General features: G+C 38.2%; 2 protein-coding genes across 3 annotated transcripts; one reads left to right on the plus strand and one right to left on the minus strand.

Annotated features, from left to right (window-relative positions):
* Positions 1-1,360: 1,360 nt before the first annotated feature.
* Positions 1,361-7,215, plus strand: LOC118743073. Its single transcript, XM_036475561.1, has 3 exons — positions 1,361-1,428; positions 1,491-3,297; positions 3,355-7,215. Exons 2-3 carry the CDS (start codon positions 1,590-1,592, stop codon positions 6,996-6,998), a joined length of 5,352 nt encoding a protein of 1,783 aa, XP_036331454.1. The 5' UTR covers positions 1,361-1,428; positions 1,491-1,589; the 3' UTR covers positions 6,999-7,215.
* A 52-nt stretch (positions 7,216-7,267) lies between these two features.
* Positions 7,268-14,784, minus strand: LOC118743074 (myosin-2 heavy chain). Of its 2 annotated transcripts, XM_036475563.1 has the most exons (9): positions 14,567-14,784; positions 14,141-14,237; positions 13,885-14,063; positions 13,617-13,820; positions 12,636-12,981; positions 8,851-12,605; positions 8,704-8,775; positions 8,479-8,601; positions 7,268-8,407 (listed from the first exon to the last, which is right to left on the minus strand). In XM_036475563.1, exons 1-9 carry the CDS (start codon positions 14,636-14,638, stop codon positions 8,390-8,392), a joined length of 4,866 nt encoding a protein of 1,621 aa, XP_036331456.1. In that variant the 5' UTR covers positions 14,639-14,784; the 3' UTR covers positions 7,268-8,389. The 2 variants fall into 2 exon arrangements, with proteins under 2 accessions (XP_036331456.1, XP_036331455.1); XM_036475562.1 differs by having other exon boundaries at positions 8,851-12,981.
* Between the last annotated feature and the right edge of the window lie 540 nt (positions 14,785-15,324).

Genomic DNA, 15,324 nt, shown 5'->3' on the forward strand with positions numbered 1-15,324 from the left:
AACTATAAATACTTAACATTTTATCTTCTTTGATTTGGTAATGCAATATATTTTTCATAATAAAACCGTGTTATTTTCTTGCTCTTATTTTGCTTTTAAATAAAAAGGAATTAATGGAATATATAGGAATATATAGGAATATGAGTTATAGGAAGTTTTTTAATGAGAACAACAAGTAATAGCAGTAGAGCAAACACAACCCTGCCATGTATTTTGTTGTTGCTTGTGAAACCTAGAATGACAAAACAGAAAGATGTGTAAACACATTCGACCAATCAAAAGCTAACAAAAAGGATGCTAATAGGGCTATTCGCGATTCGGTGCATAAGAGCTGACAAATTTATGCAATTGCAGAAATATGCCATGCCTTTATTAAACTGTCATGGTAAAGCTTTTGCCAAACAATTTTTGTGCACCAGCTTTGGTTTTGTTTATGAATGCAATGCATAGCATTTGCAAATGCGTGTTTTTTGTTTGTGTATTGCAAATAACACTATGTAACAAGGTTTTTGTCCCTGGGTTGTAATTGTTATTTCCTAGTCAGTTAGGTCCCAAAAGTATAGAAAACAGCTATTGTCGCAAGATAACTTTGCTTTTGTGACCATGGCAGCGCTTATCTGCGTTTATTTTTATGCTTGTTTGTTGAAAACTGATACACGAGCGCATACAACTTGTTTGCTCTACATTTGTGTGTGTTAAAACTAGTGTTGGGCAGTATCGATTCCAAAAGTACTCAGTACTCGATGCTGAAAAGTATCGACAGTACCCGATGCTTAAAAGTATCGATACCAAAGTAGTAAATACACAAAAGTACTCGATACTGCCCAACACTAGTTAAAACAACAAAGTCGTCGCAATAAATTTTGCAACATTTTTGTGATTTATTGAGAGTTGTTTCTTATTTTATTACAGATAAATTCGTTCAAACATGGCTCACACGTTTTTCTCATAATTTTAGCATATTTTAATGAATCACATTGTCCTGGTCACAAAAGCAAAGTTTCCGAGGAATATTAGGTGGTTTCCATACTTTTAAGGCATAACAGACTAGGAAATAACAATTACATCCCAAGGACTGAGAAATTTTTTTTTTTTGTTACTTAGTGTAATTTGCAATACAAATGCAATGATGCTAGGCCATTTGCACCGGATCGCGAATAGCCCTAATGTATGTGTATGTGAATGTGTATATGAATATAGCAAAGTTTGAGAATTAACGAAATAGAAAAAAATCAAAACTTGCTGACAACCAAATTTTTAAGAAAAATTAATTCTCAATTGGTTGGCATCCCTTCATCAGCGCCCTATTCACAGTAATCTTTGACAAACCTTCTCGAATGCTTCTTCTAATAACCGGCACTATTTGACATTTCCAAACATTGTGGGTAAACGTTTTCTTGTGCTGTTTTCCAAAACTCGTGTTGAACGGTAATTTACAGTATTTATCTATTATATTGGAATAAAATTTGCTTATAATCATTTTATTATAGCATGTCGAAAGGGGCTGAGCTTGTGTAATGTAGTGAACTTCTGTTTAATTTTGGTTTATTTGGGTCTTGCAAAAAGGCGCGCGTGCTTCAGAATTAGACATGACCGATGAGGAACGGTCTTTCAACTACAATGACCTTAATTTGGATTTTTTGGAGCTTTCGCCACCACGAGCCAAAGCTGTTGTAAGGAATGCCTCCCCTATGCCTAATAGCTCTTCCTTCAGACCCAGCTCATTCAAGGCGAAGCAATTGGCGCAGAGGGTGGCTAAAAATGATGTTTTTGTCAATAAAATAGATATACTTAAAAAGGAAAATTTCGAGTTGCAGCAGAAGCTTAAGGATTTTAAAAATTCGGCGGCCGAAATTCAGAAACTTTATGAGCACGAAAAACAAAGAGCTAATAATTTACAAATCCAACATGACACAGAAACTCGCAAGTCGAATGAGCTACAATCCCGTTGTGGTCAATTAAATAATGACATAGCTGAGAAGAGATTGCAATTAGAGCAACTGGAAGCCCAGTTAGATGAGGCAAAGGGCCCGTTAAGCTATATAGAGCTCGCTATAAAATACCTGAAGTTATTTCACAAAATCAAGGAAGATGAAAATTCAAAGCATCATTTACCGCGCGATAAATCCCTATTCTTTGATCTGAGTAAATATTGTGAAGATAAGGGATATAAGGTTCCTTCTGTACAAGTAAGCAAGAAAAAGCGGGTATATAAAAAAGATACAAAGGTACAATGCAATCTTCTCGAGGCTGTAAATCCACCATCTTCAAAAGAGACACAAACGGTGAGCACGCAAACAGCAGCGAGGCATCTATGCCAAATGCAGACTCAAACAGATTTGGCAACAGGGAGGGATGTGCATACGCAAACACTAGTAATAGAAACGCACTCAGTTAAAAATCTGCATACTAAAGGCGTACAAACCGCGATAATTGAAATGCATACACAAGGCACACAACATATTTCTACCACAACAACCCGGGGCACATCCACGTCGTGTTTCATCAAAAAACATAATGTTGGTACCTGTTTCCCAGAAGCTAAATTAGTTCCTCCAGTAACAGCAATGGTAGATGAATTATTACAATTATACAATGTGTCGCCGGTTAGTCCTATATCCGATCCCTTGCCACTAACATCACATAATGAATTGGAATTACCCACAACACCCGCTGCTGCACTTGAGTCTCTTTCATACAAGTCCATTGGCACGTGTACCTATTTATGTAATGTACAACGACAAATAGATTTTATTCCACTAGTATCCGGTATTAAGCGTTCAGAATCGAGTTCACCGTCGCCATTTACATTTGCTAACGTTAAGAATGAAGCGTACATGACACCAACTCCTTCACCACCACCATCGGCTACGCAGGCGCCTACAGTCCACAACAGAAACGATACTTCGACAAGAACAGCGACAAATAATAATTTTGGCAATATGCAGCCAATGTTAAATACAGTTGCACAGCTGCCTGATATGCCACCTGAAATGTTTTCCTCCGTTTGGCAAATGGCCGGACAAATGTTTATGGGACTGATATACCCACCAACGAATAACCGTCTACGCATTGCGCCTCAAAACAGAGCGCAAAACTCACTAAATCAAGAACACTTTCACAATTGGATATCTTCGCTGTACGAAAGCATTCATCAGCCCAACCAGCAATCAGCATCATCACCACCACCACATCGTGAATATCAGCAACAAGTCAATGGGAGTGAAAGAGATGTTGACACTGAAGCCGAAAATAATACAAATGTAGTTCAATCTAACAACTTAATACCGCGTGAAGGTAATAATTTTAGTATATATAGTTTAACCATAGATTCAAAGCAATATAATATTCCAGATACACCAGCGACGCAGGACTTCTACGATAGCAATACAAATGAAAGGATTGAGTTGCATCACCGTGATGCCTTTGGTACCCAAACAGATAATACAATATCGCCTAGAGGTTCAGATATATGCGAATCCCAGAACACTTTTGCAGATTGGATATTTAAAGAGCCACGAGAAATACCCAAAAAGTCTGCAAAGCAAGCTCGTGCCCGAAAGGCTGCTATGGAAGAGGCTTCATGTGTGAAAAAGCATCGGGATAAACTAGAGCGTAAAAAACGAAAGAAAGAAAATCGGAAGAGGCTAGCCAAGCAGATGACTACAACCGTATTCAATGACGAATTAAATGTTATATCCGATTTGGAATTAAATAATCAGCAACAGAATGAGAAAGATATCCCAACTGCTGTTGAATTTTGTGCCAACCTCTGTAACTTAAATAATTATTCGAATGATGAATCTTACTGGGATGAAATGGATATCGGTGTTGTAAATGCCAACCAATCGAACAAGCAAGATTTATCTTATGCCGTGAATATGGAAACTGAAAAATTAAATAATAGTGAAACTGGTGTGAATAATAATGGCGGGAAAATTTATGCCGATTTCGAGCTTAAGCAAAATGAAAAGATGGGGGAAATAAGAGAAGAGCAAGCAATTGCGCAAGATAATACATGCAAAGATTTTGTGCATGTCGGTTTTAAGGAAACTGACGAAGCGAGCAAAAGTATGGCGGGCGTAAATAATAGTTGCGGGAAGGTTGAGGTCAATATCAATTGTAAGCTGAATGGAAATATGAATAAAATAATAGTGGATGAGGAAGTAAAAGTACCTGATAACACACTGTTCGACAGTGAAAATGCAAAATGTGATAATTTGGATTATATCGAGGCGATAATCGAAACAGAAGCTCAGACAGAACCTTTGGAAACTGAAATAGAATTTGAAAAAAATGCGTGCTGTATATTTGGTAGTGATTCAGAAGAGGAAGCGGAAACACATTTAGCAGACACGCAAAGTATTGAATTTGGTGCGGGCAATTCAGAAGCGAGCATGGTTTTTAAAAAATCTGTAGAATCATTAGACAACAAAGAAAAACACGTGGTAGCAGAAAATATGGAGGAAGATTCCCGAAAATCAACAGAAAGGAGAGATGACTTCTGCGTAATTTCTCCAAACAGCGAAGAAAATGTAAGCCTCAAGCAGTCTGTGACTTGCCTATCAGATAATAAAGAGCCTGAAGAAGGTCGTAATCAAATTCTTTCCGACTTAGCATTAAGTGATACGGAAAGCGAAGAAAGAGAAGCGATTATACCCTCATTTGAACTTAATCTAATTAATCAATCTAGAAGCCAAAGCCTTAGTGACGACGATGAATCCGACGATCCTGTACTTGTGATCGTTGAGGAAGTTTCCGATGCTACCAATGCAAATAATTTTGTAATAACTTATGGAACTAGAAACTCCCAATCACCTAACAAAGATCCTTTACAGCAAAGTGGCAGCGATACTGACATTTCCACCTTGCTGGAGAGTGCAGTTATGGATGATTTATTGGCCAATTCGTCAACTCAAAAACTTTTCAATAGCATATTGGGTGAGTCGCCAAATGAGAAAATGCAAGCAATAACACCACGCAGGCGTGGTCGAAAGCGCAATAGTGAAGCATCCGTCGTAAGTTTTTGCAAGCGGTCGGAACGTTTGCGTGCAAAGCATGACGAAACTACGCAGCTCACCAGTGATGAGTCTTTGTCATCGCCAGCAAAGTATTCACATAGCAGACAACATTCCCCAGAACCGAGCGGCGTTAATGGTATTTGCGATGATGTTTCGGGGAATTGTTATAATAGTAGCCCAAGGAAACCGCCGCATAAAAAACTCTTACATTCATTAACTAAAGAACAAATTAACAAACAGTTCGAACGGTTTATTGAAATTAGACAGAGAGTGAATAAAATAGAGAATGAGGAGAAAGTTGCAGAAGTTCAACATAAGACGGCCCGTACAGAAGCCGATGTCAACGCCGTTTGCGAAAGCTTTCCTGCACAAACCGACAAGCATAGTGATGTAGGATGTGCATCTGTTGAGCGCGTCGCAGACGAAACGTCCGCTTCATTGCGCCCCTCGCCAATGCATGCCACAACACAACAATCAGAACCTTCCTGCTCCGGCGCTCTTCCATCGCTCGAGGCTAGCGATCAGCCATCTACCTATTGTCTATCAAATACTTCCTGCCACAAATCAGAACAGTGTCCAAAGAACGACGCGCACATTAGTCAAATGGACTATGATACGCCATCCTCACCTCCGCCATCATCAAACATAGACGTCATCTTGAACAAAACGCAACCATGTCGAGAAATACCCCTAGAATTGGATATGTCATATTATTCTCACAACCGAAAGAGTGTTTTGCAATACTTAATCTATAACTACTCTTCCGACATTTATGCTATTGTAACGGGGAATAAGAATCAGCCTAAAACGGAAAAATTTGCTGTACAACTCGAAAAGTTTCTAAACAACACTCGCGATAGAGTAGATATTTTGGCATCTACACTCGCGGCATCTTTGCATGAGGAAATTGAAGATAGTCAAGTTATAGGAAGCTTAATTGTTGATCAAATAAGCAAGGCGCCACGTCCTGAAATCGAGCTCGGATGTGAGTTAGCACTCGTTCCTCGTAAATACATTGGCACACATTTGCGGCTTATATCGATCGTTTTGCGTCACTTGCAATATAGACGTGCAGATATTGCCGCTGTTCTTTTAACAACAATTGAGAGTATACTATTTAATTATCGGACACAGGAAATTTCGTTGAGCGCCGCTTTGAATCTCACACAGTTGTATCTACTTGTCATTCCTTTCCACAACAGTCAACTTAATTCGGCACGTCTTTATATCGGCAAGTGTCTGTATTATTACAACGTTAAAGCATTTCCAATGATCTACGAGGTACTCTGTTGGTATCCTACAACGCTGCCGCATCGAGACGAGCCCAATTACGATCACTCCGATGCGCTCATTACAGTTATTAAACACTTTTTAATGGGTATGACTTACAATATGGACAGCGAAGATCTACGTCACAGAGAGCTACTTTCGCTATTACGCTACAGTTATCATTTTGAGCCCTACACACCCAAAGCCCTCGAAGTGTTATGTAATCTAGTGTCAAAACTCAAATCTGGTCACCTAACAAATCTGAAATACGCATTTGCCATCTTTTGCAAACGAAGTGCAAAACTCGTAGACATTTTACTGCAGCAACAACTCTTGCCACTTGCCGATGAGTACTATAAGTTGGTGCAGCATTCAGAAGAATATGACGAGCGCATCGCGGCCTTACTCGAATGTATATCGGTGGTGGTGAAGCCGCTACCGCTGGATACAGATGTCTCGATTTATTTCTCGATATTTGAACGCTTCCTGTGCGCTGTGCACCGCCCTCTCGTACAAGAAGCGACTGTTTTAGCCATATTGCGACTTCAGCGATTTGGTCACAATCGCTGTTTTCATGCACTCGCACACTTCAAGCCCCATTATCCACTTCAAATGCTTACTACTAACGTGCTCAAGACTTTCATTCATAAGCAACCGTTGAAATATTGGAGAGACTTATTGAAGCAGCCGTTAAATAATCAATGCTAATATTTGTATGGACATTTTAGTTGTGTAATCTTGTTTTTTGAACTAATTGTATTTGTTGTATTAAGAAAGCACGTTTGTCATTTAAAATATGCACTTTTAATATTTATTTCGATTGTGTGATGTGCTTGAATTAGATGAAACAAGTTGAGAAGCATAATATTTATATTTTTCCATGAAAAAGTGTAGTATTTAATAGTAATAAATTTTATAAAAAAAAAGCCTGAAATGTCTATTAGTACAAACTGTGATTTTAAATTGGTTCCGAAGCTCATATCGAAGAATAATTTCAAATGGAATTGAATCGTTTTCTTCTTCACTATAGTAGAACACGTTAAACATTTTTTATGCGTGAGTTTATGCATTTTTTAAACATTTTTCATTATAAAAGACCTTAAAATAATCTAAAAATTTTAAGATCCAAAAGATATGGCCAAGTCCAATAAAGCACGCCAGTCCTTACTTTTCTGTGCAAACTGAAGCCAATCGGAAACACCAAGTGAAGCCAAATCCTTCTCGGCTCTTTACATTTGCTCAAAACTGCGGGTTCCAAGTTGCATACTTTCAGGGTGGCCTGAAAATCCTCTACATTGTCCCATATAAATAAAAATGGCTTTATATTTATCAATTTAAACATTATTTTACTTCAACTAAAAACATACGTAGGTTGTTGCAAAACTTACTTTACAACAATATTTGATATATGTATGTATATTTTTATGTCTTATAAAATATTTAAATATGCTTATTTCGTATGTGATTAAAATATGCACATACAATTCCAATATAAGATTGCACAATTTCTATCGACAACAATGCCTTTTAAATACATGTGCAAGCGGAAACAAACAAAGTAACGATAATACATTTTGTTTTACATACATATATTGTATAAAACTCTAACCTCGGCGAATTCATAACTATCCGAAATTCGCGAGTATGCAAACGCTTACTTCGAACGTGCAGTTTATAATTTATACTGTTTTATTTTACAATTTACAACGGTTCGAACTGCATTTCGCCCATTTGGCAAAGCGTTTTTACACATTTTAAATTTTATTGTACAAATAACTTAGTTAGGATTTTTTACATGTAAAATGCGTCGTTTAAATATATATATATTTTTTTTCAATTTAAGTAATCATTTTCAATTAGTACGAGTTCCCGCAGATCTTTGAGACTAATACCCAAAGCGAACCATAAGCAAGGCGCTGCCAATTCAGAAGATAACTGTCGGTTGACACGCGGCGTGTTAGAATTAATTTCCTCAGTACTTATTCATTACTTTCACTGCAGTTTACTTATATACTAATTACTCAATATTTCTTCTTAATCTCTTTAAAGCAATGCTGATGCTACCACCATGTGGATGCGTATGCTTGTTCCAGTTCATGCTATAGGATTTTGTTGATCTAAAATTCGATATAGAAAAGTAAAAAAGCAAAGGCATATAAATACATACATATATGTATACTTAGCCTACCAGTGAGCGTCGTTGGTGTTCCTTTTCAAGCGCCACTTGCGTTTGTTGTGGTGAGAACTTCAAAACAGCCGATATCACTTTGACAAGAGTTTCATTGTTACCATTAGCAGACCCCGTTAAATACTGAAATGATAAGAGTATATACATATATAAGAAAAGACTCAATAGACAGAAAACCCGGTTGCACTTTTGTACAAGAGTATTAAAATGAAATTTCTTTCTTACCTGGAACATAATATTTTTTAAGTACTCAAATTCCGTGTTCGCTGTTATGCCTTCGTTATGTTGCATTGACACCTATGTGCGTACATGCATAAATATAGAACAATTATTAATTAGACTAATGTTAGATACATCATCTAGGCTACCCACCAAGGTTTCGTCCAGCTGTCGTGAGAGCTTGGCATTCTGCAGCTTCAAACGTTCATTCGACTGCTCCAATATCAGGTAGTTTTCACACTGTTGTTCAAGGAAAAGGTTTCGCTCAGATACATCGCGGACTTCGTTCATAATTTCACGTAGTTTAGCAGTTAATTCGGCTTTTTCACGTTGCAATAGCTCCTCTTGTTGCGATGCAGACAACGCTTGAGCTGATGACGACGTCGTCACATTATTATCCATAGCATGTGGCGTAGCAAGCAGTTGTTGTGCGTGCATATCAGCACGTAATCGTTCGACTTCCTCCAAACGGTCAACCATATGTTTCGCATTGCTTTGCAAATCTTCTATCTCTTGTTGCAACTCTGTGATTTCGGCTGTAGATTTGTGTTTTAGATCCTCCAATTCGCTTTGTAACGTTTCGTTGATGCGACGCAAATGCTCTGCATCACTAGTTGCAATTGGTTTTTGGCCACTGTCTACAGTTGTCGGCGCGAGTGAGACTTCTTGCAAGCTGCTACGTTCGGCAATTTCAAAGCGCAACGTATCCAACTCCTGCACTTTGCTGTCAAGCTCACTAGTAACTTGTTGTAATTCGGTGCGAATTGTGTCCACTTCCTTCGTCTTAGCGGCGATCTCGGTGGCGTATGTGGATTTGACTCCATCGAGCTCGAGCCTGGTGTCGCGCAATTGTTGCTCTACTTCGATCAATTGGTGTTGCTTGTATAGCAGATCACTTTGTATCGCATCATTTTGCTCGGTGATGTAGTTGGCGTGTACAATCTGACGCTCCAACTCGGCCTGTTCGTTTGTCAACTTTTCTTGTAACTCTTTGCATTCCCTATTGGCACTGTCAATAGCGTTTTGCTTCTCTGTCAATTGGGCATCGTGCTTTTCCGCATTCTCGCGCAGCACATAAAGCTCACACTGTATCGACTTCAATTTCTCACGCATATCCTGTCCTTCTTGTACTTGCGTGGCTACGTTTGCGCGTTGTTCGACCAACTCTGTTTCCAATTGTTTCACATGTTTATTCAAGTATTCGTTTTCAATTTGGAATTGCTCAAAATTTGCAAGTTTTTCGGCATCTACTTTCCGGCTCGCAAGCTGTTGTCGAAGATTTTCGGTTTCTTCCCTAAGTTGTGTTACTACATACTCCAAGCTTTGCAATTGCAGCTCATTTTTATTCTGTAATTTATCCATATCGACTTGGATCGCATCATTGCTTTCGTGCAATCGCTCTATGTCGCTATTAGCAGAACTTAGCTGCTCCTCCAGCTCATTAATTCTTTTGTTAGCCAACTCTGCACTACCTGTGGCTTCGACGCGTAACTTCTTTTCCATTTCTAGCTGCTTTTGCAGTTCTGCCGCCGTGTTACCCAGCCTTTCGCTTAGACCATTTGCATTTTGCATTTGTTGTTTTAATGATTCTAATTCCGTTTCTTTATTTTTCGCTTCTTCGCCATACGTTTTTGATTGCTCTTTCAATCTTTCAAACTCATCTTTCAATAACTTCAGTTCTTGTTCATTTTCTGCCTTTTCTCTGGCCAATACCTGCAACTGAGACACTTTCGCCTCAAGCTCTTGGCAAACTTGCCGACTCTGTTGCAGTTCGGTTGTTAAAATGCTCAAATCTTGGTTCAATTCGGCATTTTGAGCTTTTAGTAATTCGCGTTCTTCCCTCGCGTGCTCCAAATTTTCGAACGTCGTTCGCAATTGCACTATATCCTGTTTCAACTGTAGTTTCTCTTCGTTTGCTATTTCTAGGTTCGCTTTCGCCGCTTTCTCCTTATCAATCAACTCGTTTTCCAATTCTTCGATACGACGTTTTTGTTCCCTCATTAGACTCTGCAATTTTTCATCATCTGATTGTGTTGCTCTAAGCTCATTCAATTCTGCGCTTAGTGCCTGTTTCTCTCTTTCCAAACGCTCTCTAGAATTTGCCATCTCCTTAAGTTCTTCCTCATATGCTTCGGCATTCTTTTTCTCTTCAGCATATTTTTCCTCTACTTGCTGTAACTGTTCGACAGTTTCCCGTAATTTAGTTTCCAACACCAACTTTCGTTCCCTGAGTTGATCCAGATCTTCTTGTATAGACGTCTGGGCGTCCTCTGCCAGCAACTTTTCCTTTTCCAATGCATTTAATTTATCTTGCAATGTACGGTAATCGTGATCCATTAGCTCTTGTGTATTGTGTAATCGAGAATTTTCGTCCAGAACCTGCGACATTTTCTCGTTTATTTTCTGCAGAGCTGTCTCCGCCGAATCTAGTTTAAAGCGCAACTCATTTGCATTTGCCTCTTCTGTGTCTTTCTGGCGCTCTCGCTCTGCAAGTTGCTTCTCAAGCCTATTGTTTAGCTCTTCTAATAGGCAATTTCGTTCTGCTAATTGTGAATTCTCGGTCTCGACTTTCTGTAACTTTGTCTCAACCTGCCGCAACTTGTCTTCAGCATCAGCTAATTGCTCGAGCCCACGTTGACTGCCATCACTGGCATTCTGCGCCTCCCTTTGCATACTCTCAATCTTAGTCTCCAATTTTAACTTTTCCACTTCCAAATCAGCGTGCGATGATTTCACAACGCGCATCTCTTCTTGCATTAGCGCTATATCTTTCAGTATACTTTGCACTTGTGCCTTTAGTCTAGCTTTCTCCGCTTCTGCCCGCTGTTCACGTGCACCAGACTCAGTTTGTAAATTGCTGAGATGTTGCTCGTGTTTATTCAGCTCTGTGCGGAGCATTTCAATTTCGTCGCTTTGCTCTTGTATACGCTTCTGTTGAATTTCGAATTGCTTCTTCTGTTTCGCCAATTTGTTTGATACTGATTTTAATTCCTTTTCTTTATTGAAGAGCTGCTCCTTCAAAGTCCTCACTGTTTCAGTCATTTCTTCATTGGCCTTGTGCAGTTCTGCTTTGAGTGCAGCAATCGTTTCGCTCTCATTTTGCGAATTTCGATCATTTGATATCTTCAACTCTGAACCTAGTTGTTCCACTATTTGTATCTGTACATCCCTTTCGGCTTGTGCTTCTTGCAACGACTTGCTCAATTCTTCCTCTCGGGTGAGCAAAGCCTTGACACGTTCCTCCTCCGCTGTTTTTTCTTGCTGATGCCGCTCAAGCAGTTGCTTCAGTGTACGTACTTCTGCTTCCGATTCTTGTAGTTTTCGCTCATTTTCCGAAAGCGTTGAAATGAGATTATCATTTTCATTCTTCGTTCTGTTCAATTCGTTGTCGATTTCGGCTAGCGATACTTCGTTTTGCTGATATCGCTGGACCATCTCATTCAGCTGCGCATTCTGCAGCCGCAACTCGTCCAATTTATTTTCGCTATCCTTACTTGCTTTTGCCAATTTCTCCTCAGTTGTTCTGAGTGTAGTATCTTTCGCTATTTGTTGCTCCTTCAACTGCCCAAGCATATGTTCAGCAGCAATAAGCTTGGCATCAATTTCTTGTTTTGTAAACTGTAAATTTTTGAATTTTTCTCGAAGTTCCTTGAGTTCGTCTGCTTGTCCACTCTGTTGTTTATCCTTTTTCATGGCCTCTTCCAAGTCTATTTGCATTGCGGTAATTCTGGCTGTTAGTTTTTTTACTTCACTCTCTTTACTTTCGAGTTCTGAATAAATGGCTTGTTTTGTTTGCGCCAACAGCAGTGCATTCTCTTCCTCCTGTTTACGTAATTGAGCTATAGTTTCTTCAGCATTCATCATGTTTGTTGTCAGCTCTTCGATTTTACTTTGACGCTCCCCTAATTCTTTTTCTAATTGAGCCAAATGCCGGGCATCTTTTTCGAAATTTGCACTTTCGAGATTATTTATCGAAACTTTACCAATTAACTCTTCTTGGTTAATCAGATTGTTGACACTATTATTATCGTCTAGATCTATTAGTGAAGCGCCGCCATTCGCTTCGTTGGAGGCAGATGATGGCGCAACGTCTGTCACATTGTCAGGATTTTCCCCTAGTAAATGCAGCTTTGTTTGATACGCTTGCATTTTGCATTGCATATCATCCATTTCCATGCGTAGTGCTTCTTCGAGATGAGCTTTTGCTTGCTGTTCTAAAGAACACTGCTCACGCAGTTCGCTGATGCGACGAATAGCCTTATCTTGCGTTTCCACGAGTACAGACTATAAAAGAGATAACAAAAGCGAATAAGCTACGAACGCAACTAAAGTGGTTAGTTAAGAAACACATGTCTAAACATTTATTATATACCGTCACAGCTGCTCTAAGGATGCCAACGAATCCCTTATTTTTAAAGATATGACTTTGAATTTATATTCTATTTATCTAAATCTGTATAACTATGTAGAGAACTAATTTAGAAAAGGCTGAAACAACACTAAAAGAAAACTATGAAATTATAAATGATGATGAAACTTGGTCGAATTGACCTAATTTTTGTAAAAAGTTTGAATTTTGGACTTATATGTTTTATGTTAATAATGAGCTATTCCTTCATAAAAAATTAATAAGCAGTAGAAAAATAATTATTTTTCTGCCGCTGTATGTATGTATGTATATTATATTTTTACCTTGCGCAACTACATATCTGGTACTGATTGAAAGTTATTATAACGAGTGCTCTATATTTTTTACTTCTAAAATTGGCACAATTCGTGCAAATTATTGATATTCGTTCTTAGGTGAAAACAACAAAAGTTATGCACTTGTTCAAAAATTTCGTTTTTCGAGTTGGTAAGAGTCATAGACATACATACGTAAATATGCATGTTTATTAGGAAGAAATAAAAAACCATACCCGCGCCTTAGCACTGTCGCGTTCTAAATCCTTATATTTCTTTGCCAGATCTGCGTAACGACTGCGATATTTATGGTAGCGATCCAAAGATTTTTTATATGCATCGAAGAGCTGCTCTTTGGTGACCACATCTAGTTTTGCCGTAGAAGCAGTATCTTCCAGCTCACTGCAATTCGACTCTAAATCTGATTGTATATGATACATCTATTGGATATAGGGCAAAATATGAAAGCCATAACATAATTTATATGGAAGATGAATTACGTACGGGAGGTGATTCGTAGGTTGGTAGACGGAAAGACACATCACTGGCTATTGATGAATTGGATAATTTTCGCGTACGGGGAATCGCACCACCCGTTGGGACGGGTCCATTATGAAGCGTACGTCCGGTTACTGCACCCGTTGGCAATTTAAGAGGTTTGTACGGAGAATTTTGCGGTGTATCTGAAAAAAGAATGTATTTATATACATATGTATACAAGTATACTATACGAATAATATAATCCAACTAAATTCCTTACCTTCCTCTGTAATGCTAAAAAAATTTTCGTTGGTTGTCGTTGTCGCAGTTGACTCCGATCCGCTAGGTGTTGTGCTAGCCGACGACGAGACTGCGGCCTATTTTCCATTTTTGGCCACCACAATCACATTTATGGGGAATAAGCAAAATAGGGAGTGATGAAAAAAAACATTAGTTTAAGATGAGCGAAAGCACGAGCAAAAATTAAAGAGAAAAACACAAAATTCCTTCCCCCACCCTGAAGAAGTCAATGCCTCCCCCGCTCAGTCAGAGTAACAATACACTTGTAACAAATTTATTGGTTTTGACATCATTTCATTTGCTTCAGTGGTTATTGGGACTAGTGGTTTGTCGCCTTGTGTTTTCACCAAGGCGAATTTATACAAGGTGGTGTTACTGGTTCCCTAAATTTGTTTTCCCCAGTTACCGCAAATTGTTGGAATTTGGACGGCGACGCCTTCACTTCCTCTATTAGTTTGTTTTTTAAATTAGCAAACATTTTGTATAGTTTTTCTAGTTCTAATTAGACTATAATTTTTTTTCTACACAAATTTTCAGAATATTGCCCACTCTCCGCAATCCATTAAAATACTACGTGTAAACTGGCAAAATACGTGAAAATTAACTGGTGAAAGTAACAACGTTGCAATACGCCAATTTGGAATCGAAATTATCAAAACAAAACTTCAGAATTTTTAAAACAAAGTACAGAGATTTCTAATAATAAGAAATCTACAATTTAGAGCTTTGCATATTCCATCTACATATAAAGGCATTTAGTAGACTCAAAATATGAGGTTTCCCATTGTATATAAAAAGCATTATTTCCGATAAAGATAATTTCTTTTGCCGAATTCTTACCCAATCGACGTTAACACCTAATTGGTATAAATATTAAGATTTTTATATTTCAATCGGTAGTTCGTCGATTGTTATTTACTGTTCGTCCATTTTTATCGTTGGTCGTTAGCAAAACAGTAATAATTAATTTTTCAATTTTTACTTTACGTTAAACATTGCTATGTTCGTTTAACGTAAAGTAAGAATTGAAAAATTGCAAACCAAGAAACGTTAAAATGGACGAACAATGAAGAACAATTGACAAACTATCGATTGTAATAATAATTAACCCAAAATAACCTGTTAGAGGTGCTAGATACAAGAATACTTAAAAATTAATTATTT

Source organism: Rhagoletis pomonella, unplaced genomic scaffold (genome assembly GCF_013731165.1).
Source record: "Rhagoletis pomonella isolate Grant_MI unplaced genomic scaffold, Rhpom_1.0 Rhpom_scaffold_00007, whole genome shotgun sequence".
NCBI classification, from domain to species: domain Eukaryota; kingdom Metazoa; phylum Arthropoda; class Insecta; order Diptera; family Tephritidae; genus Rhagoletis; species Rhagoletis pomonella.

Excerpts from the sequence above, each read along its gene's own strand:
- LOC118743073 (XM_036475561.1), top strand. The coding sequence starts at position 1,590 with ATGACCGATGAGGAACGGTCTTTCAACTACAATGACCTTAATTTGGAT. Across the intron at positions 3,298-3,354 it reads CAACTTAATACCGCGTGAAG|ATACACCAGCGACGCAGGAC; the intron begins GTAATAATTTTA and ends ATAATATTCCAG.
- LOC118743074 (XM_036475562.1), bottom strand. The coding sequence starts at position 14,638 with ATGTTTGCTAATTTAAAAAACAAACTAATAGAGGAAGTGAAGGCGTCG. Across the intron at positions 14,238-14,566 it reads CCAAATTCCAACAATTTGCG|GCCGCAGTCTCGTCGTCGGC; the intron begins GTAACTGGGGAA and ends AATGGAAAATAG. Across the intron at positions 8,776-8,850 it reads GACAGCTGGACGAAACCTTG|GTGTCAATGCAACATAACGA; the intron begins GTGGGTAGCCTA and ends GTACGCACATAG.